The following is a 25,840-nucleotide window of genomic DNA, read 5'->3' as shown; positions in this document are numbered from 1 at the left end:
GCAACTTGAACAAACAAAAGGCGTACAGAACACTCCGTGTAACTTTCCAATAAGCGAGGAAATTACGGCAGAATTTTCTTTTTTCGTAATGTAGAAATCCGTTAACTATACAGAGTGCCTCAACCAAGAAAACCATAAGAGCCTTGGTGAAACATTTTATCTTATGTCATATATCTCTCGAAACAGCCCCAGAGAATTCGTATGTGTGTTCAGACCGCTGGAGGACACTTGTAGCACGTTTTGCGAACACCTCTGAATTATGTTTTATGTTCGATGAGATACACAATAAAATGTCAACTTGGGTGAATTTTTAAAGGGATCACCCTCTACATCTTAAGGTCATGAATTATGACTGTTAAAATATTACTTCTGGAAACTCCTTGCATAATGAATTACCAGTCACATCTTCCTTGCTTCTAGCTTCAATCGTTAAGAGTTCGATTCTAAGTAAAAGAAATTGCTGGCTCTTTACAAGACGTCCCACTGAAGCGGGCATCACTCCTGTAGTGTTAGGGAGATCGTGGGTTCGCATCTCAGGGGCCGAGTGGGTTGTTGTGACTGGGACACTTTTATCCACCCACCACTAGAATAATGCGCCTTGTCATTACATATTCTTTTCAATTCATTGTTCACTAGTAATCGTATCATACGACACTATATACCCTGAGCTACTGACAGCGTCGCTAAAAATAAATGTTATCGAAAATAAACGCTGTGACTAGCTCCATAGAGCACAGACTTTACTTCAGAAGCTGACAGTCCCCAACCGTCTTCACAAGTCCCCACAGCTGGACCCTGACCTGAGACACTTCAATGTACTGTCAAGTGTATGAGAGACTATAGACGGGGTTCGGTTTGGAGGCTGGATTTACTAACCACTTACAGATCGCAACCCCAAGTAATTATAACGCTATCGCTAACCTCCACACTTTACAAATCACTACAGCACACGCCAAGCCTTCACGATTCTGCTTTCACTAGTCGTTTCCTGACAACGGATCTTAACAACGGAGACTCATCAGCTTCTGTGCTCACGTCGTTACTGTCCGGCGAATATCCCTCAACTGAACAGTTGCTCCAATTGACTAACTCTCAGACTGGCGGCCATCTCACACCAGCATCCTACTGACTACTGCTCAGAGTCACAGTCACTTTACAACTGGTGGTTTACCGCCAATCGCTTCCTCTTGGCGACAATCCCCCTGAGACTCACGACAAGCATCCTTTGTCAACTGAACACTTTCGGTTATAGTCCTTATGTAACTTCCTCTCTGATGAGAGGGTCTGTCGTTTACAATAGCTGCTGGCCCTCGCCAGCGCAGTCATTCTCATGTCCGAGACCATATTTTACCCTCTCAGATTCGAGACTCCTCCAACCTGGAGGACCATGTCCCCGCATTTACATCCCCCAACAGGATGGCCCTGTTATACCCCGAGGCACTGGGTTCAATTTTCGTCGCCTCCTACGACTCGCAGCGCCAATGTGGATGCATTCGAACCCTCTTTGACAATGGAATCGGCCGTTCGCGCGGCAACGACTCACTGTAGTAACAGAGAAAATCTTGAAAACTGTGTTTTCTACGGGGTCCCTTTCGAGTGATTATGTAACGAGGACACCAGACGTGCAGTAATCAAAGTCAAACTAGTCAAACTCATTAAAAATCAGTCTTAGTTTGACTACTGCTCGGCTGCTGTAGTCGTTATACAACCTCTCGAAACGGACTGTGTAGAAAACGCCGTTTTCAACAGTTTCTCCATTGTTGCGAATGGACTCGTTTCCATGGGAACCTGTTTGTTTCGCGGTCGCTAGCTAGTAAAGGGGGTCTACACGCAACAATATTTAAGGTAATTCTAAAATAGTTAAATTTACATATATTGGCACTGGAAACCAAATTACCACCTTTCCATCCACAAACACTCTGACCTGAGATCGAACACGGCACGGCCTTGACGTGTCTTAAATTCCTTTCTGTCCCAGAAAGCTGAATTAGCCACAAAACACGGCTGTCACACGTTTATCAGATGCTACTACACAGCAGTTGCCTAAACCATCTTCTTCGACATGTCTGAAAATCAGTTTCTACAATAATTTCTGTAGATCGTGTGCCATTTATGACCGTATTCCACATTAGGTCCACCCCTGCCCATGATCCCCACTGAACCGCATCTCTGCAATGGAAAGCGTCGACCTTGGAGCCAGTTTCTACAATAGCGTCTGAGCTTGCAAACTCCTTTAAAACAGCGGTTAGCATATGTACCATGTGGCAGTGGTTTTCAATCTTTATGAGACCGCGGCCCAGTCCCAACAAATTTACTCGTAAATACCTTTCCAGTTTTGTTAAAGTTCGTGCATTAAGCTAACGTAATATTAGTAATTAATTCTAGCATAATCATAAAAAGTATTAGTACACTTATGTATACGGTGTGGCATGCTGACAAGTATAAAATTACATTTAAATTAGTTATCAATCACTGAACTAATGAAATCATGTAGCATTTTATAGTTTCCTCAGACCAGCATCATTAAATTAATTTGTGCTAATTTTCATTGACATCCCATGCTGATCACCATAAACTTATGTTATTCAGCGTAAAATTAATTATTGTATTATTAAATTGATTTTAATCATGTTGGTTTGAAAAAAACGGCAATGAGAAAAACATGTATCCATTGTAACTCACCACAGAAGTCAGCTGAATAGGGGAAGAAGCAGAAGGATGTCAACTTGCCGGCGAAACACTTCATTTTAAGTAGCTGCCCATGTACATACGAATGGATGCAGACTTTTTCTTCTGTATGCTGGAGGTTTTCCTTTCATTTTGTACATCCTGGAGATCGCTATGTAGGCTTGAGGTGGGTGAATCACTACTTGTTGAGTCACAAATACCTTCAATACGAGATTTCTTAACACCAAAATTAAACAAAGTCCCCTGTCTCTTATTCATATTAAAATTTAAATCACTCAGGTTTCGAAACAAGCACTTACAAACTACAATGTGAACCTGCGAAGAAGTATTCAGTATTACTAGATTTGAGAACCGCATACAGACTGCCTTGATCTTCAATTTCAGTGGAAACATTTTATTTATACTTCCTTGCTGACTGGTCACTGACATTTGCAACACAGATATTATTTCGCTCAGTTCTGAGAACAGAGGATATGCCGCCCATTGTTGTAATCGGCTTGCAGGCAATTTTTATGACTGGTCATAAACATCGGTAATGCCTTTCCCGAACGTTGAAAGATTTGGATGTCTGAAAATTCCCGATCATTCATGAATACTTCCATGTTTAAAAATATGCGGCTTGGTCACTGACATTGGCTGCACAGATTTAGGTGTTCTGTGTCTGAGCTTCTCGACACAAACATTATTCTCCTCAGAATATTTCCACTATAAAATATTTATTCATGAAAAATGCTTAGCAAATGAAAATGACAAATTCCAGAAGAGCCTCTCGCGGCCCAGTATAATTAATGCCAGGGCCCACTACTGGGCCGCGGCCCGGCGGTTGAGAAGCACTGCCATATGGTTCTCAGAATAAAAGTTCATTGTTACGATTGTGGTTTTCTGAGTTCTGACGCAGTATAGTTTTGTGTGCGCATATTCAGTTTTCGGAGCAACATGCTGCCTCGGTCTTCAGGGTTGAAATGTGAAGGTTCATGAATATATACACGGTTATATATTCACGTTTTACAAATCTTCTTGTCTATACAGGGTGACCCAGTAGGTCATTCTAAGCAAAAATTGTAATATTTCAGTCCCATTCCGGACGGTTTCCGATATAGAGCTATTTCACTGCACAGTTCCATACTGCTGATTAGAAAGAGATACGTATTACGTATTGTTTCTAATACCGGTATTAACTGTTCAAATGACAAAGTTGGTACAGCTTCTTCTTCTTCTTCTTCTTCTATGGCGCAAGAGCTCGATGTCGGGCCTTGGTCTCCCTTATAAAGCCCCTCCATTCCTCTCTGTCCTGCGTTGTTCTCTTCCTGTTCCTTACACCCATTCACTTCTTCGCATCTTCTTCCGCCGCATTAATCCATCTACTTCTTGGTTTCCCAGCATGTCTCCTGCCGCCTGTTGTACTGTATAATATTTTCTTTGGGATACGCTCCTTATCCATTCTCTGTACATGCCCAGCCCATTGCAATCTTTTAAGCTTTATCGTCACTGAGATCTCGGGCTCCTTATGTAATTTGTATAACTCTTTATTATTTCTTATTCTCCATATCCCATTCTCTTGTACTGGTCCATAAATTCGACTTAGGATTTTCCTCTCGAATGAATTGATGACTGATTCCTCTTTCTTGTTTAGCGTCCAACCCTCACATCCATAATAAAGCACCGGTCTTATCTTTGTTTTACATATTTTTGTTTTAATCGCTCGGTGTATATCCTTTGACCTTAAAAAGTGATAGTAACGAGAAATATGCATTGTTCGCAAGTTTTATTCTTCTCGTTATTTCATGATTCTCCTCTCCATCTTTGTGGAATTTCGATCCTAAATATATGAAGTCTTCAACTATTGCTATCCCGTCCCCTTCCATGTTAATATCTCCAGTTTGCATTGGATTCCTTCTGGAGTGTATCAGCATTTTAGTTTTATTTACATTCACCTCTAAGCCAGTTGTTTTTGCTATGGTTTTTATTTCTTCATATGTATCCTTCATTGCTCTTAGGGATCTCGATACTATAATAATATCATCCGCATACGCCATTATTTGCGTTTGCTTATACGCTATTGTGTTCCTTGTGTCTACATTACATTTCCTCACTATATATTCCATGTTGTGCCCTGAAGGCCGTCTCCCGGTAACATGTTAAAAGTGTATTTAATTTTTTTATTTTAGGGGAAAATGTTGGCTAGAATAGAATAAGTATTTTCGGCAATACTAGTAAGACATATGCAAGAGAATGTAAAGAAGGGTTAAGAAACTTCAAGGAATTTCTACGTATGGGATTAGACGGACGTTAGCCCGAGACGCGTCGATGTCCTGTCAGCAGAATGACGTTGAAGGTATATCGAAAATCCTGGCTCTACAGAATCTACACTTGAGGATGGGGGAACGTTTGGAGGTAAAAAGTCTTAGCCAGACGGACTAGCCGTACGGGGGCGTGTCACCCCTAAGGATACCAGCCAACGACAGCTAGCCACTTGGGACATAACGTCATTGTAGGTGGACTCGCACCCTCCGGGAAAGTAATGAGTTAGCAAGAATAAAGGTATATAATCCGGGGAGTTAATTATTATGGGGATTATTCAAACAGTAATTTTGGGCAGTTTTAGCCGGAGGCTATGCTGGAAGAGGCATCAACTGGATGCCGGACAACGCCATCCGTCTGCAGTCTTAACGCAAAGTAAGTGGAACTACTCTTATCGCCAAGCTATTTAATTGTGATATTATTAAAGTGTAACTTCCCCAATGGGACATGAGTTAGGAACGTTACAACAAGTGTACAGGGCGTAGGAGTGAATCATCAGAGGGATGCAGAGGTAGTCATGTGTAAGATAGAGACTGCAGAGGGTGTGTCTAGATGCAGGGATGTGTATATATATATATGTGTGTGTGTGTGTGTGTGTGTGTGTGTGTGCAGGGGATGAGAAAGGTGTAGTGGAGATACATGGATGAGTGGAATAGGGAAAAGAGGAGAGTAGCGACCCGCAACTGGGTGAAAAAAAGAGGCAAAGATGAGGTCCAAAGAATCGCCTAGAAAGGTGTAATATGTAATCGGACACCAGTCGGCTCTTTATAATGTATAATGTATAACTCTATATTGATTGTTTATAACCAATATAGGATAGCATAGGGTGAGAATGTGGATTTCTGTTGATGTGATTTCCTTCCTTACCGAATTTCGCACCTGCGCCCTCCTGACAAGCACTGTGATCTGTGTGCCCCTAGCCAATGAAGCAACGGCCGAGGAAGTAATTTAACTGTTTCATTTAGTCCCCCCCTTTAAGGCAGTATATTCCAGTACCAAATTAAATAGTGATGTTGCCAAACTGTCTCCCTGTTTTAATCCTTGATTTGTCTTAAAGCACTCCGTTAACTGGTTATGGATTTTAACTTGATTGATTCTTTCTGTCATTGTTATTTAATTATTCTACTTACTTTTGTTGGAATACCAAAAGAGGGCATAATCATCCTCAATTTCTTCCTTATTATTGTATCATATGCTTGTTTAAAATCTATGAAGAATAGGTAAATATCTGTATTAAATTCCCAGAACTTCTCCGTTATTCGTCTCAGGGTGAATAAATTGTCTATTGTTGACCTATTGGGTCGAAATCCTGATTGATATTCTCCTATTACTTTTTCTATATATGGATCCAGTCTCTTTTTTAGTATCCTCCTTAAAATTGTATATGCTGTCAGTAGTAATGATATGCCTCTATAGTTACTGCATGTTAATTTATCCCCAATCTTCTGGTATCTCTTATTCTTCCCACACTTTGTTTATAATTCTGTGGAGTGCTATTGTTCCTTCTTGTCCTCCTGCCTTCAATACTTCTGCTGGTATGTTATCTCCTCCTGGTGCTCTATTTAGTTTTTGTTCCTTTAATGCTTCTTACACTTCTTCCTTTGTTGGTGGCTCTATTATCTCTTCCTCTTCCCCTTCTCCATCATCTGTATTTTCTTCTTTATTGTCCTCGTTATCTTCCATATTCTGATTTTGGTTTAATAATTGTTCAAAATATTCTTCCCATGTATTCATAATATGTTTTATTATTTATTAGAAGCCCTTTATTGTCTCGGATAAATTCTGTTTTTGGTTTGAAACCTTCTTTCATATTTTTGATTCGACCAAACACATTTTTTGTTTTGTTATTTTTGAAGTCTTCTTCCATTTGCAGTAACTGCTCATTTAGAAAGGCCCGTTTCTTTTTCATGCAAATCTTGTCTGCTTTCCTTCTTGCTTCTTTATACGCCTCGTTTCTTGTTCTTGTTGGTCTTTATATATATTTCTTATTCTTGAGGTTTATACTCTCCCTACATTCCTCGTCGAGCCATTCTCTATTATCCTGTTTCTCTTGATATCCCGGAGTCCTCTCAGCTTCTGTAATTATTGCAGTTTTAAAATCTACTCATATCCCTTCCACCGTTACTTCTTTATTTGCTCCATTGTATTTAATTTCTTTAATTTTATTTTGAAATGCTTCTCTCTTATCACTCTCCGTAATCTTGTCAATATTAAATTTCTTACATTTCTTATACCGCTTAGATCTTTGACAACTTATTTTACATCTATATTTAACCTGTACTAAGTAATGATCACTATCATAATTGACCCCTCTTAATGTTCTTACGTCCAGGATATCCGTCGCAAATCGCTTCTCTATGAGGACATGATCTACGTATTTGATTGAAGGTTACCCCATCCGGTGCTGCCCATGTCCTATTATGTATATTTTTGTGCGGGAAGTATGTAGAGCTGATGATTAAGTTGTAACTTTCTGCAAAATCTATTAATTTTATTCCATTATGGTTGGTTGTATCATGCAAACTTTCTGTCCCAATGACCCCTCTGTATTCCTTCTGTTTACTTATTTTGGCGTTAAGATCCCCTAAAATAACCTTTGTGCATTACTTGGTACTGAATCATATGTCTCTTCCATTTGTTGATAGAAATAGTCTTCGACCTCCTCCTCTTTTTCTTCTGTAGGTGCGTGCACGTCATATTGAAAATTTTCGTTCTAATTCTCAGAGTGCAAATTCTTTCACTTTTTGGTTTAAAGTCTATTATTGCCTTTTTTAAATTCTCGTTCTATTACAAAGGCCACACCAACTTACCTATTGCCTTCTGCTTTATCACTGTAACATATACACGCAGTATGTTTCTTTAAGTCCATGATTCCCGTTTATTGAAGGCTTTCACATTCCATGATTCCATGTAACTAGAGAGTAGTCCATATTCTTTGCCAATTGTCGTCTTCCATTCTGTTGAGGTTTCCGAGGCTTGATTCCAGGTTTCGAGATATTTGTATTTTTTCATCGGGAGAGGTTGTCAGCCTCACGCCTAACCCCAAACCTGGAGGACCAGGGTATCTCTTTTAGTCTGGGCCATAACCTTCGACCTGTCCGGCATGGGTGGCCCTAACCAGTAGCTATGCTACCGCCGATATAGCTCTCAGAGTCATTTGACCAGGCAAGCCCCTCCACTACATCAAAGCAGAGACACAGTCCACCTAGTGTAATACAATTTCGAAAATTTCACTGTCAACTTCAATGCACTTTGCAACTCTTGTGAGGACATGGCGTCTTGCTCGTCTGTTCAGTGTACAGTGTACTGTGCAGTGAAATAGCGCTATCTCGGTGCAACTCGTGAGAGGACATGGCGTGATGCTCGTCTGTCCAGTGTACAGTGTACTGTGCAGTGAAATAGCGCTATCTCGGTGCAACTCGTGAGAGGACATGGCGTGATGCTCGTCTGTCCAGTGTACAGTGTACTGTGCAGTGAAATAGCGCTATCTCGGTGCAACTCGTGAGAGGACATGGCGTGATGCTCGTCTGTCCAGTGTACAGTGTACTGTGCAGTGAAATAGCGCTATCTCGGTGCAACTCGTGAGAGGACATGGCGTGATGCTCGTCTGTCCAGTGTACAGTGTACTGTGCAGTGAAATAGCGCTATCTCGGTGCAACTCGTGAGAGGACATGGCGTGATGCTCGTCTGTCCAGTGTACAGTGTACTGTGCAGTGAAATAGCGCTATCTCGGTGCAACTCGTGAGAGGACATGGCGTGATGCTCGTCTGTCCAGTGTACAGTGTACTGTGCAGTGAAATAGCGCTATCTCGGTGCAACTCGTGAGAGGACATGGCGTGATGCTCGTCTGTCCAGTGTACAGTGTACTGTGCAGTGAAATAGCGCTATCTCGGTGCAACTCGTGAGAGGACATGGCGTGATGCTCGTCTGTCCAGTGTACAGTGTACTGTGCAGTGAAATAGCGCTATCTCGGTGCAACTCGTGAGAGGACATGGCGTGATGCTCGTCTGTCCAGTGTACAGTGTACTGTGCAGTGAAATAGCGCTATCTCGGTGCAACTCGTGAGAGGACATGGCGTGATGCTCGTCTGTCCAGTGTACAGTGTACTGTGCAGTGAAATAGCGCTATCTCGGTGCAACTCGTGAGAGGACATGGCGTGATGCTCGTCTGTCCAGTGTACAGTGTACTGTGCAGTGAAATAGCGCTATCTCGGTGCAACTCGTGAGAGGACATGGCGTGATGCTCGTCTGTCCAGTGTACAGTGTACTGTGCAGTGAAATAGCGCTATCTCGGTGCAACTCGTGAGAGGACATGGCGTGATGCTCGTCTGTCCAGTGTACAGTGTACTGTGCAGTGAAATAGCGCTATCTCGGTGCAACTCGTGAGAGGACATGGCGTGATGCTCGTCTGTCCAGTGTACAGTGTACTGTGCAGTGAAATAGCGCTATCTCGGTGCAACTCGTGAGAGGACATGGCGTGATGCTCGTCTGTCCAGTGTACAGTGTACTGTGCAGTGAAATAGCGCTATCTCGGTGCAACTCGTGAGAGGACATGGCGTGATGCTCGTCTGTCCAGTGTACAGTGTACTGTGCAGTGAAATAGCGCTATCTCGGTGCAACTCGTGAGAGGACATGGCGTGATGCTCGTCTGTCCAGTGTACAGTGTACTGTGCAGTGAAATAGCGCTATCTCGGTGCAACTCGTGAGAGGACATGGCGTGATGCTCGTCTGTCCAGTGTACAGTGTACTGTGCAGTGAAATAGCTCTATCTCGGAAACCGTTCGGAACAGGACACATGAACATATACACTTTTTTGCTTAGAATGACTAATAATAGGAGTTCCGAGGATAGTGACATTTCCTGCTTGCACATCCTGTATAAGAAAGACTAATCCTGAACCTATACATTTTAACTCTTAAGACTGAGGCAAAATATTTCTCCGAAACTTTGGTATCCGCTCACAAAACCACACGGCTTCACGACTCATAAGATCACAACGTTAGCGATCATTTCCCTACACAGCATCATCCGACTGGTTTCTGGCAGAAACTGAAAAAAAGAATATGAACTAATGCAATCGGGGCTGAACGTATGACGCGGACAGACTAAACACGCGCACGCGCTGAAAACTCGTTACAGTATGGCGGAGAAATCTTTCTTTCTATGTAACAGTTGAAGAATCTTCCCGTTCAAACTGAAATGGTCATTACTTAAATTCAGTAATAGTATCCAACGTCATTAGCTGCAGATTTCTCAGGTAAGCTAACAGTTGTCATTCAGGAGTTAGCGTCAGGAATATTAAAATCTTGAAAACAAGTGACGTAATTCTTTGACGGTTTCTGCTATGCAGTTCTGGGGAAATCCAACCCACACCTCACAAAAAGCAAAGCGAATGAGATATAACCTTCATGCGTCCTTTAACGCAACGCGCAGCATTCACTGCTCATGGGACGCCCGGCCGGCCGGCCGGCCATCACACCGGCCCGAGGGCAAACCTATGCATAGGTGCACGGCAATCTCTGCGTGGTAACTATATGCACCATATATTATTATATTATAACGCGCTTTTCCCAAACAATGTAACTGTGTGTTCAGTATGGTTATCACAATAAACAGCGGCTGGTTCTCTAAACAGCATTAACCGATTGGGCTCATGAATTGTAAAGAAATTGGAAGGAGGTGGTCTTCGCCTTAACGAGATACTATCCCAGCAGGCGCGTGGAGTCACTTAGGGAAATCACGAAGAACCTCAATCAAGATAGTGTCCGAGCCGAGGTTTCATCTCAGTACCTCCCGAATATGATTCTAAACTGCTACCGTTAGACCAAACTGCTCGGGTGTTAATCTGTGGGCTAGAACTGAATTTCTGTACAGATAAGGAAGGTAAAGTTGTCCTTGTGCTTAACTAATTAAGCATCACGCCACGAAGGCATATGTGGGATAGGATGTATATATCCACATTTTCTTGACCTCAGCACTAGTTGGAGGTGGGTGATCAGCTTCACGCCCCGGCCGCTTGACCCTCCAAGGAAAACGCTCCCCGGTACCCATTCGATAGGTGGCTGGGTGAAGCCCAGAGCCGGTCTGGACGCTGTGGACAAGAGACAATTCTTGACCCTATCGGGACTTGAATTCCGACACCTTCATCGTCCAGCCTGTAGTCAGTCGCTATACCGACTCAGCTACGCCGGCTCGTTAGATTTCGAACAAGTATGTGCATAATCTCAGGTGAAAGTTCCCAGCATCTGCAGATACATGACCAGCAAGTAACGTAAGGAAAATTAACTACAAAAACCATCTCAAACAATTAACCTTTATTAAAAATTGCAAACGCAACCAGTCGATTTCGAAATACAAAGAAATTTAGATCTAATGTAAAGCCCCCCACTGGACTCTATCCTTAGCCCGATTATTCCAATCTATACTACCCCATCCTAACTCTACAAAATCCATTATCACCGACCTACGTCTTGATCTTCCTAGTGGTCTCATTCCTTCTGGCTTTCCCACCAAAACCCGATATGCAAACCTCTTCATCCCTATTCTTGCTATATGCCCTGCCTATCGCACCCTCCTTAACTTGATGATTCTAATTATACTTGGTGAAGAGTACAAGTTATGAAGTTCCTCATTATGCAGTTTTCTCCAACCTCCTGTCACTTCATCTCCCTTCGGTCAAAATATTCTCCTCAGCACCCTGTTCTCAAACACCCTCGGTCTATGTTCCTCCCTTAATGTCAGAGACCAAGTTTCACGCCAACACAGAACCACAGGCAAAATTATAATTTTGTATATTCTAATTTTTATGTTTTTAGACAGCAGACAAGAAGACAAAAATTTCTGAACTGAACAGTAGCAAGCATTACCCGAGTTCAGTCTTCTCTTAATTTCCTCCTCAATCAGGTTTTGATTTGTTATTGTTGTTCCCAAATACCTGAACTGTGCCACATTTTCAAAACATCTGCTGCTTTCTTTATGTCATGATTCTGCCCTGCATTCTGGTGACAAGAAATTTACTTTCTCAAACAGATTCTAGCCATTTGGTACTAAAAACCGAAAATTCTTCGCTCAAAATCATCACGTCTCGAACAGAAGTGTCGACTCTTGCACTGTTCAGAGACGCTCAGTGAACCCCGGGAGTTACTCAGCACTGGGGATACCACACAGTTCTGAAACGGACAACAGTGACCTGTTTCATACTACTATCCCAACATTCGCCAGAAAGACGTGAGGAAAACCAAGACAAATCTGAAAGTCAGTGTAGAGGGGATTCGAACAGTCACGTGTTGAACAAACCCTTCGGCATGCAAAGCGTGTGATGCGGCAGCGCTCTCTATTCGGGCCTGCAGTGTTGCTGTTCAATTAACTTCCTGCAAACTGGAAACGTTTCCCAGTTTTATGACTCCATTTTAACACCTGCTGCTTTCAAGCCCGAGAGACAGCCACAAAGAAGTAATAAGGAAAATCTATCCCTGAAACAGGCCGTGCAGGCCTAGAAGGTTGTGAGACTTCGAGGCTCCCACACTTTCTAGACAGTCGGCTCACAGATGGCGGTAAGGCTGTCAGCCTTACACGCCGGTCGCCCTTTATCACCGAGGAAGATTCCTGGTACTCATTTCTGTCAGAAGCTAAGTCGACCCCAGCGCCATGGTGGGGCTGGAAGGTTTAGGTAAATTGAAGAGAATTCAATGACCTCATCGAGATTCAATCCCGCGACCTTCCGCCTTGTAGCATAGTGCCTCAACCAACTACACTACCGCGTGCTCCCTGCGATCAGCTTTACTCCCTGGATAAAGCCCTCGGTACACATTGGATAGGAGGCTGAGTGGGCCCCAGAGCCGGTTTGGACGCTGTGGAATACAGAAAAAAATTCTCCCGCTGGGAAACGAACCTATGCCTTCCAACCTGTCGCTGTACCGGTTCCTATATAGACTTATAATGCACTATAACTTGAGAAATGTTTCGAGACGCCAAGCGCGATACGTTGGCTGGACGCGGCCCACAGTTACGCCACACTGTGGCTGTGATCACCCTTTCATGACGTGGCTGTCTTGGTACTGGCAGATAGGATCACGAGAACTTTCTTACACTTCTCAGGTACAATAAACACCGATACAATGCAGGAGACATGCACCAAAGCCTCCGTACAAAAGCACCATAGAGGCAACCCCCCCCCCCTTCAATTTAAAGTAACATTAACGTCGTCAATATGTATGCAACTTGTCACTTTGTGTCTTCTAACACACTTCACCCTTCTAAAGCCCCCTGTTTAGTACTTGCCCCATTTGCTTTAACGTTAAAAACTGTACACTTTCCCCACACTAAACAGAGATTATTTGGACGCTGTGTTGGAGATGCAGTGTGTTTTCCATTCTCCAAAGCACCCAGACCGACTCTGGGTCCACCCACCCTCCTATCCAATGGGTACAAGGAGTTATTACCTGCGGATAAAGCAGCCGGGGCGTGAAACTGACCACTCATCCTCCATCCAGTGACGAAGTCAAGAATGTGTGGTCTATATATCGACATCCCCATACGTCTCCATGGCGTAATTACTTAGATAGTCCTCGGATCGACTGAGCCTCTAACAGAAATGAGTAACAGGAACCTTCCTGGGAGTAAAGGGAGAGCCGGACGGCGCGTAAGGCTGACCTAACCGCCATCTGTGAGCAGAATGTCTAGAAAATATGGGTCTAGACGTCTCACAGCCTTATGGCCCTCCACGGTCTGTTACACGTACAGGTGTACCTCTAGCAGGGAAAACTTTACGTTCTTAACCCACTTCATACAAGAAGTACAGCGTTTCCATTTAACCGGTTAATGCTGCTGAGAGAAGCGGTCGCTGTTTCTTGTGGGAATCAGACGGAACAGAGAGATACAATCCGTACCTTGCAGGAAACATATTACGTCTCCGTTACAAATCCCAACCGGTTAATACTGTTTAGGGAAACAGTCGCTGTTTATTGTGAGAACCGTACGGAACACACAGTCCGTACCTCACAGGAAACACACTACATCTCAGTTACAAAGCCCAACCGGTTAATGCTGTTTAGGGAAAGAGTAACTGTTTATTGTGAGAACCATACGGAACACACAGACACAATGTGCGAGCAGAATGCATCACAAACTGTTACAAATATACATCCGACATTGGACAATGTCGGACATACAAACTTGTTCAAAGCGTAAAAGACATTCGGCTAGTCGGCAAGGTCCAGGACTGGAGGTGACACTTGGACATTGCCAAGTAGTTGCCACGAAGCGACATATACGTTCCGCTTGTCCACCTTGAACTTAATCTGCGTTCTATCCCAATGAACACCAAGCTTCAAGATTTGGTTCAAGATCACCTGTCTGTTACGATGTGGACAATCTAACATTTCAGATCAGAGTGGTCTGTCTGAACATCAAAATCCTCGGCATTTTACCCACACACTGTAATTATATGTCTTTTGTATGATTCTCAAACTTAAATATAAGATAACCTTCCCGAATATTAGTACCCGACTGGTTTCAGTAACTGACACTATGTGAGTTCTGTATTAAAGATTATTTATAATTGGTATTCTTCTGCGTGCCTCACGAGCAAAAACATCACTAAACTGTCCTAATGCAGCCCAGGGAACGTTGGTATCAGCAGTACAGCAAAGACCTTAAACTATGAATGCTATCACTGTGAAGCCTGATAGAATGGAGCGTACTGCCTCCTACTTCAGGATAGAAGAATGAACCTAGCAAAACAAGCAGGGTACTGCCCCCACTCCTCCGAAACGTCGCTAAATTTCCATCGTACTACATGGCCTAACATCCCAGGAAGTAGCAGCAAACTCTTCTTTCGTACTATTAATTTCCTATGCTTTCTACCGCGCATTCTGTTGCAGCACTACATGTTACCGAATGATACATCGAGGCCGACGTTAAACACCACCTCACCGTTAACGTACACGAACAGACCACTACAAGCCGCCTCTTCTACATGGCATATATTTCACACACAACATTATTTGTACTCAATGGGTACAATAGATTTAAAGACTGCTCGTTCGTTCGTGTCCTGTTATATAACGTAGTTAATGAAACGCGTTAACGATTGGAAATTCTTTGCAACAGTAACAAGAAATTGCATATTGACAATGATGAATCTCAGCTTACAGAAATGTTTAGCTTACTTAGCCTATTTTGCAGAAAAACAAATAGTCTCATGAGACCGCCTTGCTGTCTGTGTTCGTGTATCCTTTTATTGTTTCTAGGCAACGGCTCCCCGCTGTCACGGTTCCCGTGACAACAAATACATACGGAACAACAGAAGAACCAGATGTTCTAATTTAAAAGATACGACTGCCATTATTTTCTAAGGAAGGTTATAGGAAAGGGGAACATCCGCCACTGGAAGCCGCTACCCAGCAACAGCTAGTGAAGACCGTGACTGAGAACACTAGTCTGTGTGTGATAGTGATCTGCATAGTGTAGTCACAAGTTGTTTATCTATCTATTCCTGTTGCTCCCACTTGGAGCACATGGCATCCGTGAAACGCTTCGTTTCACTCCAGTTTCTTATCTTAAGACAGTCGGTAGGACTGCTCGGAAGGAGGATCAGCCCACCGAAAGGCCGCTACCTACACATGATGACAACACACACACACACACACATCCATACCTTGAGTAAATTCGAATCCATGATCCCAGTGTTCGAGCGGGCAAGGACAGTTCACTGCGATCGCCAAGAGTTGTTTAAGAGTTCAGTAAATCCGATTTTTCTTTCCTTTGGCGCTACAGCCCCAATTTGTGCCTTGGACTACCTCTGTGAAAATGTCCGTTTCACTTCAGTTTACGAGATTTCAGACATTCGGTAGGACTCCTTGGGAGGGTGATCAGCTCGTCGCAAAGGCCTCTACCTATACACAAACACAGAAAAACGCGACGCGCGCGCACGCACACACACACACACAAACACCAAACATCCATGCCCTGAGTGGAATTCGAACACACGATCCCAGTTTCGGAACGAGAGAAGACAATGCATGCCTCAGACCGCTAGGCTACCGTGAGCGGCTCAATAAATCCGATTACCAATGCAAACTCTGCTATCGTCTCTCAATCACGTGACAATACAGAGACCTGGTCCTCAAGGTTGGGGGTTTGACGCAAGGCTGACGACCTTGAAGTGTAAAGAAAATATCGTTGCGAAATCCAGATGTGTGAAAACTGGATGGTCTAATTTAATAGGCGTACTTGTCACGATCTTCTGAGGAAAGCTATGGCTCAATGATGCTTGTTGGGGAAGTGGGCCCTATCTAGTATCGAACCCCGGAGCCGTCCAGCCCCGTAATCTATCGCTATACGAAATAATTCGAGAAGAATATTATAAATCTTCACAGCTCAGAAGAAAGAAAGGTCGGTGAACTGTGTGTATGTTTCAGAGTATACACCACGCCTCAGTACCGAGTGACAGAGACTTCACTGGCCGGCGACGAGTGCAAGGAGTTCGGTTCATTCGCCGCCGTGTGAGAGTTCAAGGCTCCGTCTTCATGGCCCAACATTACCATCCCTGTACATCGCAGTGGTCACAGCGTGATTGGCAGTGCGTTCCTCACTCCGGTAATGCGTCGACAGACAACTGCGTGTTGTGCAGCCATGGTACCAGAACCAAGGCTCCTCGCTGCCGCCCCCCAAGCACGCAGACATCCAGGTCTGCACGCCCGAAGCAACTGTAGAAACGTGAAAGGGCACAACTCGTCTTTCTGATAAGGGCAGTGTGAAAGTGAAGATGTTAGGACGGTTAGAAGCGGTGCTTTGGACTTTCTGATATATCTCGAACTGTATAATTTACAAAAATAATTTTGGTGGCATTTAAAGGAGAGAGGTTTAATTCTGAATAATTTAAATGTGAAGGGCTGCATGAGAAGCGCGCAGAAGCAACTTGGGAACCATCTCAGCGTTTGCTTGGTCTTGTCGAGATGGCGGCACACACACTGACATCTAGCCAGCAGACTGGCAACTAGAGCCCCTGTAATATAACAAGCCTACCCAAATAACGTTAAAGAAATCCAGATCTTCGGTCACAGTGACGCGTCGTATTCATCTGCGACTTCACAGTCCAACGCTGTAAACAGCGACCGTTTCTGGGCTACGCCTGCATTCACACAGGCAACGATAGAAGAATGGTGTTTTCTGTGGATTGCGCCGGGAGTTTCTAGGCAACGGCATCGTAAAAATGTTCCCGCGTCAATGGACACGAACGGAACAATAGAAATAACGGTGTTTTCTATGTGGTCCGTGCTGAGATATTATACCAGGACAGAAGGAACAATCAGAAGGAAATATCTAGGTGTAATCTTCGATAAGAGAGTTACATGGAGATTGCACATAGAAATGATCGAAGCCAAGGCCTTCAGAACATTCATTAGGGTATATTCCCTATTCAAAAGTGAGAGATTGAGAGCTAACATTGAAATGACCATCCACAAAGCTCTCATTAGATCCGTAATGACTTATGCTAGTCCCGCCTGGGAGTTTGCGGCAGACACCCATCTAGTGAAATTGCAGCGCCTGCAAAACAAGGTTCTCCGCACCATTGGCAATTTTCCAAGGCGCACACCGGTCCGCGACTTGCACATGGCATTTAAAATCCCGTATGTTTATGACTTTATAACAAAATTATGCGGGAAACAAGCAGAAGGCATACAAAATCATGAAAATGAGAATGTTCGCAACATCGGACAAGGCGAAGCCCGACACAGAAAATATAAGAGGCTTAAACTTGGCGGCGGTCAGGCATACGGCCGTTCAAGTGACTAGACTGCCGTGGTAGCTAATACTGCTAGAAATAGGGCAAAATCTGCTGTTCTGAGCCTGGATTGACAGAGGCCTTGTATATATTGTATATAGAAATACGAATTAAGATTAAATTTGTAAATATATGTAAATACTGACAATGGACTTACCAATACGGACTATGACTGACAAATGGCAGACCCGACCTCTCGTCAGAGAGGGCGCCCCAAATGAACAGGACAGTAATTTTCATATAAGGAAAAAAATCTGGTCATGAGCCCCAGCTGGAGCTCGACACCAAGACAGACTTACTGACCGTCAGTCGCAATGTGACCTGGACGTGGACGAAGGGGGTGTTCCCCGTGTGGAGGTGGGGTCGATTACCTCCACCGTGACCCTGCGAGTTGTAGGAGGAGACGAAAAGGGAAATCTCAAATGTGAGACAGTAAAATATGGTCACAAGTCCCAAGGGCCTCAGACCCTAGAAAGACTGCGCTGGCAAGGGCCAGCAGCATATACAAAAGACAGACCCATCCTCTCGTTAGAGAGGGCGCCCCACAGAAACAAGACCGTACCTGTTGAGGAGTAATAAATGTCTGGTCATGAGCCCCAGGAGGGTGCTCGACACCAAGTCTTACTGACTGACTGGACGTCAGTCGCAAATGTGACTTTGAATTTGAATAAGTTATTTTTTTCACACATGTATATCATACATAATCCGCACAATCTGCAATAAATATGTATGTTCAATAAGTACCTGCTCGTGTATGAGCTATGACGAGTGGCGTAACTCATATACTTTTCTTTTGTTCACTTGGTTATCATTTTAATTCTTGTATTGGGGTTTTACTCAGGTCTGTCTGGTAGAGTTAGGACAGTGTATCTTTTCAGTCTGTGTGTAGTTTCGCTATTGTCTAGTGGGTTCACTGCTACTGCATGAGGGTGGTTTTCTAATTTTCATTAGTATTCGGTATTCCACTTTCCTATTTCACTGAGTGCTGTGTTCATTTGTAAGTCTTCATGGATCCTGTGGCTGTTTATGTTCCAAGGTGCGTTCAGAATGGATCGGCGAGTCTTTGAATGAAAGCGCTAGAGAATTTCGATGTTGGAATTGGAGGCTGACCCCATAGCTGAATTCCATAGGTCTACATTGGTTTGAGTACTGCTTTGTATAGGAGGAGTTTGCTTTCTGCTGATAGTGTTGATGTTCTTCCGAGTAGCCAGTGCATTTGTTTCGCTTTTGGTTGAGCTGTTTTCTTTTAGTTTTGACGTGCTTTGCCCATGTCAGCCTTCTATCAAGATGCATCCCAGGTATTTCACTTCATTTTTCTGGGATAGATGAACACTGCCAGTATTAGCCCGCAGGGCAACGGCGCGAGTACAGAAGCTGAAGAATCTCTATTGTTAAGAGCTGTTACAAAGCAACGACTAGGGAAGACTATAAAAAGACATGAAAAACACTAATATTTATTTCAAGTAACTCGGCTGATATAGGGCCGACGTGCCACCATCGAGCGATGGGCTGCGGTCCGCGCAGCAAGACCTTTCTGAGACCCCTCACTACTGACACACACGTGCCACACAGGTATGTACAGTCTGAGTTGCCCGTATGTGAATAAATGTCACTAACAAAGCAACTACGCCCCGGGTGAAGAACGGCTACTCTTGCATGTATCTTAGGAAAGTGAGTAAAAGTGCTCGAATACTTTAAGTTCCTTTCCAAACAGTTTATTTGAGGAGTCGAAGGAAAACAACAAAGTGTATTTAGCTCGCGCAACATGCCTCGAGGTTCGATCCCGTGTCAGACAGAAAGGAAGCGAACCCGAGTCTGCTTGCTGTACCGCAAATTGAGGCCAGTAGTACCAGCAGGAGTACACGAAACTTCACGGTGATGTAGCTCGCATGTTGCGGCCCACATACGGATAAAATCTCTGCCAGGTGTTTGTTCCGGAAGGGACGTCGCGGGTTTCCTTAGTCCCTCCAGACCGACATGTAGTCTTAATGAAGCAGGAAAACCACTTCTGAATCCCCAGGCATCATGCTAGTAATGATTCAAGATTATTTCAACGATGTGCTTGATATGATATTCTTAAAGCAGAGAATAAACCTATCAAGACTTGAGGTTCTCACAGCGATCATTACAATCAAAAGCATCTCCTAAAACGTGACGCCGTGTAACTCGTCAGAAGTTCATCGACGTTTCGGTGGAGAATAACACCTCCAGCTTAGGGTAGAAGAGTAAACCAAGCAAGCAGCTATTGCTTGCCTCTTCGTTGTTATTTATTTGGCTTACTTTCCATCCTAAACATTGTAAAGTGATAGGGGTGACTGTAGACGGGGTCTGGATTGCTGAATTAGATTTGCTGACCACTTTCAGGTAGTAACTACAAACAATTATAACACTGTTGTTGATTTCCACACTAAGTCTTCTCAGTCAACTTTCACTCGTCGTTACTTGGTAATAGCTCCCAACATTCATCATTCATCAGTAATCTGTCAGACGACAGGTCCACAGTCTCTTCGAAAACAGTTCCTCCACTTGATGCGATCTAGAGCTTTCTCCTTCAAATAAAAATATCCTCTTCTGTCCCCAAGGTCATCCAGCATCTTCTTACGTCTTCTTCCTCGTCTTGTGGTTCGCATACATGGTGTCTCCTGTTTTTGGATATTCATCAGCTTCCGTGGACAAGCCACTGTCCATTGGTTAACACTCCACAACTGAACCCTCAGCTCAGCTGTGAAAAGTTAAAGTTACGTTACGACCGACGGTCAGTCAGCCAGTCCGTCTTGGCGTCAAGCACCCACTTCGAACTTAAGACCAGATTTCTGTTTCTTTCAGGCACTTGAGGGTTTGTTGAAGTGGGGCGCTCTCTCTGACGAGAGGACGGGTCTGACTTTTACAATATATAATATAGAATATATTTACATTTTATATGAAGTTTTGATTCAGATCTTTCCCCATAGTAGTAAGGACTCATCTGTAGCGCCAATTGTTTTCAAGATAACTCCTCGGCACGGACCACGGAGAAAACACTGTCCCTCTATTGTAGAGGAGTGTTTACCGCAAGGAACACATATAAAACACTGTTTTATTGTTGCGGGCGTTCCCTAGCAACGTATCTACAGGCCACATTACGGAGGGAGCACGTTCCTCCGAAACGTCGGTACCCTGAACCCTGTGCATGCGAGACGCGGAATGCAGCTCGATGAAAGTGCTAGGAGCAGTTGCGAGCGCTACAAGAGTAGGTCACGTAGGGAGCCGGTACCTGTCTGCTATAAAACGCAGACTGGCGGCGGGCCGAAGGATCAGTGAGTTCGCAGTGATCAAGTGGTGACGACGATGAGGAACCTCGTGATTGTGTTTGTTGCAGTGGCCGGAGCCGGTACGTGCTGTTCTTATCTTTAAACAACAGTGCTCACTACATGTACCACAATTTTAACGTTTAAAATCTGTGCTTTCTGCCCCAACAGTGTATTTATATGTTCCGTATGGTTATCACGATAAACAGCGCCTGTTTCCTATGAGGTACGAATTGAATTCTTATAGCTCCGAGGCTCTTCATCCGATCTCCAGACTGAATAATTTTGTGGGTTACTGCTGGAGACTTTGAACACAAGTGTTTAGAACCGTCACTTAATCAACTAAACGTCTTTATAAATATCAATAATTTGTTTCGTTTTACGGTACTACATTACTTAGTAACATATGTACATCTATATATAATTTCCCCAGAGAGTATTACGTTTGATTCACTTAAATATTACACAATTAAATGTGTAATTTTAAATTCAATGAAACGTAATGTATAAATTGCCGAAAATTTAATGACGTAAATTTCTCATAACGGGGAGCCGTTACGTTAGCCGAGGACATTACGCCGTATAGTCTGGTATACAGTTATACCTATCAAAGTTTCAGAGGATTCTCTGCTACGGTGGCAGATTCCTCCGGTATTGTTATGATGGTCTCGTAGGACGTGACGCCGTGTGGTCTGATAGAAAGAGGCTTTCAGAGGAACCTCTGACTGTATCTTCACGTGTGTCAAGTGAAGGTTCCGCGGTTTATTTTATGCGTTAACGCTAGTCAGGCGTGTTACCCTTTAATCGCAATATACGAACTTACGTCAGCCACAGTCGATGAGTATACACCTGAATCTTCAGCACAATTCGCCAGAAGTCACTATATCCAACGCGCTTCACTTTCTAATACACAGGGTAATTCTAAATTATTGTTCGGGGCTTCCGTGGCCTATAAACTGAAACCCACGACAATAATTTAGAATCGCCGTGTATATACGAATACCAATAAAAGTATCCAACTGTTATTTAGCAAATACTTATAAAGGGAAGCCGGGATAGCTCTACAGGCTACAGGCCAATGGGTCTAAGTTCAAGTCCCGGTGGAGGAAAGACTTTTCTCCTCTCCACGTAGTCCAGACCGGCTCTGATGCCTCACCTATCCCCCGGGGGCAAAGCAGCCAAGGCGCGACCACTCACGCAGGACTAAAGCCGAGGTAAAGAACACGTGTATCTGTACATCCACTTCCCCATACGTCTTCAAAGAGTAGTGCTTAATTAGTTAAGCATAGGAACAACTTCAATTTTCACCTTAACCTTAAACAAGGATTTTCAGGGGCTTTCCGCTGTTAAGAGAGAAATTCACGTAATTTTCCATGACTCGCTTTTATTTTTTTAATGCGAGTCGTCTAAAATACATCTGATCGTCAGTTATTATTAACATATAAAGATGACACCGTGCACAGAAGTGAAAGGCTGTCGTATCTTGTCCCGTGTGATGCAGCCAGCCACACTGGTCTCTTAACTTCTAACTGATTGTGTTCTGAGGCATCCCTGAACCCTTTCCTGTGTTCAGATGTGTATTGTGTTTCAGTCTCCAGCTTTGCTGCTGTCAAACGCGGCGTCCTTCAACGCTTTCAATGTATATTCAGATTAAATTGCAATAAAAACCCTCCTTAATCCGGTTACCGTCAAACCGGATCGAAAAAAAAATGTTCATAGTTCAGTACACACTTTAAACAGGCACATGGAAATTATGAAGGCAGATGAGTCACTTGTCTGTTCAGACAAAACTTGAGACAGTTTCTTCAAACCTGCATTATTATCGATGAATGAACTGTATTATCTTTTTATAGTTTTTAAATAAAGGATCTACACTGATATTTTTGTATATATTTTAATCGGCTCTACTTATACGTGTATAATTAATTTTTCCATTTATTTGTATTCAAAATTTTTTCTCTCTTTCTGGGCTATATTTTGCTTCACTAATCCGGAAGATCTCCCACCCACCCCGGTTACTCCGGATTAACAAGGGGTTTACTGCATTTTATTTGCTGTTTCTGTCATGACGTTCTATCGACTCGATACAAGAAGAATACTGTTTTCACTATTTCCAAGGACTTATGGCTTCGGTAGGTCCAGTAAATTGCTGCTGGTGCTCGTGTCCATGTTGTACTGTGTCGTGATTCTTCGCTTCGCAAGACTGCAGAGCTTTATGTATACACCATTATCTGGTAAATTTATCTTTACCAATAAGTACGGTATCCCTCACTATTAAGGAGAAGATGTGAAAGGGCTGCGGTAAGGTTTTGGAGTGCGATTCGAATCCTCATTCCAACACAGAGCCCCCCAACCCCCAAAAAAGTACTGTCATGTCATAGGAGTGACTATAGACGGGGTTTGGATTGTGAATAGACTTACTGACCATTTACAAGTCGTAACTACAAGTAACTATAACAGTATTATTGGTTTCCAGACTTTAGAGTTTACTAGAACACACAGTTTAGTGTTATCTCTGTTACTAGAAGTTTCCTGGTAACGGCTCCAACAATTGTTATTCCTGTGCCTACGGGCTCAAGGACTGTCTTCACAAATTCCCGTACAGAATTAAGCCCTAACCTTGTGCCGTTCTTAAATACCTCGGCACGGACCACGTAAAAAACACAGCTCTTCTAGTGTTGCGATCGTGTCTATTGCTGCGGGATCGTGTATACCGAGCCGTTGCTCAGAAACGGCCCTGATATATCCGTCCATCTCGCTGTCGTCGTGTAATAACGTCTATGCACGGCACAGCATACACACTTTAAGTTTAACCGACATGTAATGTGATATGTTCTTAGAGACGGTGCTAGTCACATGAATGCCAGAGCCTCCTTATGCAGATTCAAGTTATGATCTCTATTAAGAACCGCGGGGCGACCGCCCTGACAAGATGTTTATAAGAATGTGCTACAGAAGGCCGGAGGGGCACTGCATAGGCCTTATTTGTATTTACAATAATTTTTCCCACAATAAAAAAGGCCGCCTTATGGAATAGCAGGACAGTCAAACAAACGGGATTTATTATATATTTTGGGCCCCTCTATAGATTTTTAAATTACATGAGAGAATTTCAAATTCTTTATCTAAGTGTTACGCCTTCTAAGTGTGAGAAATCCTCCACGTCCCAGGCTAAGAACGGGTAATCCTGCTTGTCACTGACGAACACGTGATTTCTAGTTTCTAGACAACTTTTAAACCACAAACATCGGAATATTTTGATGGGGACTGAGGAACCAGACGCTTCTTGCTTGCTTCAGTCGGCAAGAGAGAGGTCGCAGAGTTTCGGTCCACTCCAGGAAGTGAAATAGTGCGCCTGTCAACAGAAAGTGGCCGGTTGGCCTCACTGCTGCTTTCGGAGTTTGCAGAGAGCGTATCTTCCAAGAGAAATCTCTCATTTCTGCGCAAGCAAACACCACGAACATATTAACATGAAGCCTTACGGTCCCTGTGACTAGCGTCATCTCTTCACTTTAACTAATGTCATGTTGTCATTACTACCTTTCAGAAAAGGGAAGCATTCTTGCTTATACGTACGATATTCACTGCGATACTGACGGGATGGGCGGCCGGCGTTCTATTCCCGGAAGGAGCAAGGGTCAAGACCGGATCTAGGGCCCACCCAGCCTCCTATCCAATGGGCACCGAAGGCTCTTTCCGCGAGGGTAAAGCGGCCGGGGCGTGAAGCTGACCACTCACCTCCATCTAGTACGGAGATCAAGAATGATGGAGATACACCTTCTTGAAACCTCTGCATTCTGATCACAGAGTGCATTTGCGTGTTCCGTAGGGCTTTTCCAATAAACACAGACTTCTCTCTTCTTAGTTGGAGAAGCGGTTTCTTGTAAGGTAGAAGATAAATTTTTATGCGTTTAGATGAGATTAATCTATATTAAACCCTTTGCTACAGAAGCCCCCCACCAAAAAACCCTTTTGAAATTATAGAAATCTTAAATAACCAGAACATAAAAATCCCGCGGCCCTTATCTGCAGCGGTTCATATAACTATATAAGCTGACTCAACAACACCTTCGCGAACACCCAGCCTAATCAGCACTGCTCAGATCCTGGATAGCTTTCACGTTCAAAGGTGAAGTACCAGCCGCGTTAACTTAATGTGCTTCTTGTGGGATGTGACGCCGTGAAGTCTGCTACATGTGTTGCCTCCATCTTGGAGGAGAAACCACGAAATCTAAGTCAGTCTAACCCGCATCCCGGTCGAGAGCCGAACGCTTCGTTAGCCTGCCTCGTCCATCTGATCTCTTTAATTTCATCATTTTAACATGAAAGGTAAAGCTATCCCTGTCATAGGCCGTGGAGGCCCATAGGGCTGTGAGACGTCGAGGCTCCCATATTTTCTACACAGTGGGCTCACAGATGGCCGTGAGATTGTCAGCCATACGCGCCGGCCGCCCTTTAGACCAAGGAAGATTCCTGCTGCTCACTTCTGTTAGAGGCTGAGTGGACCCCAGGCACATACTAAGGATAGAAGGATTAGGTTAATTAAAAAATTCAATGACCTGATCGGAAATCGAAACCGCGACCTTTCCCGCTTGTAGCACAGTGTCTCAACCAACTACGCTGCCGTGTTCCCCAATCATCTTAATATTACTGAGTGAAAAGTACAAATTCTGAAGCTCCTCATTATGTAATTTTCTCCATCCTCCTGTCACTTCAACTTCAGGTCCAAATATTCTCATCGCCGAACCTTTATTTCATTTACGTAATGTTACTACTAA

At 43.6% G+C, this 25,840-nt stretch overlaps 1 protein-coding gene and 1 long non-coding RNA gene across 3 annotated transcripts in view; one reads left to right on the top strand and one right to left on the bottom strand.

The window, feature by feature from the left end:
- The window catches only part of LOC111867881, a 189,522-nt gene that overhangs the window by 100,791 nt on the left and 62,891 nt on the right, over positions 1-25,840 (bottom strand). The gene's annotated exons all lie outside the window — the stretch shown is intronic.
- LOC111867880 (protein obstructor-E) overlaps positions 21,044-25,840 on the top strand; it is a 50,351-nt gene continuing 45,554 nt past the window's right edge. For both annotated transcript variants that reach the window (XM_023858083.1, XM_023858082.1), the window contains exon 1: positions 21,044-21,145. In XM_023858083.1, coding sequence (XP_023713851.1) covers positions 21,103-21,145 — 43 coding nt within the window. In that variant the 5' untranslated portion in view covers positions 21,044-21,102. The remainder of the gene's footprint in view (positions 21,146-25,840) is intronic.

Source organism: Cryptotermes secundus, unplaced genomic scaffold (genome assembly GCF_002891405.2).
Source record: "Cryptotermes secundus unplaced genomic scaffold, Csec_1.0 scaffold91, whole genome shotgun sequence".
NCBI classification, from domain to species: Eukaryota; Metazoa; Arthropoda; class Insecta; order Blattodea; family Kalotermitidae; genus Cryptotermes; species Cryptotermes secundus.
The sequence above is the reverse complement of the archived record's forward strand: the minus strand, read 5'-3'. Positions and strand labels throughout refer to the sequence as shown.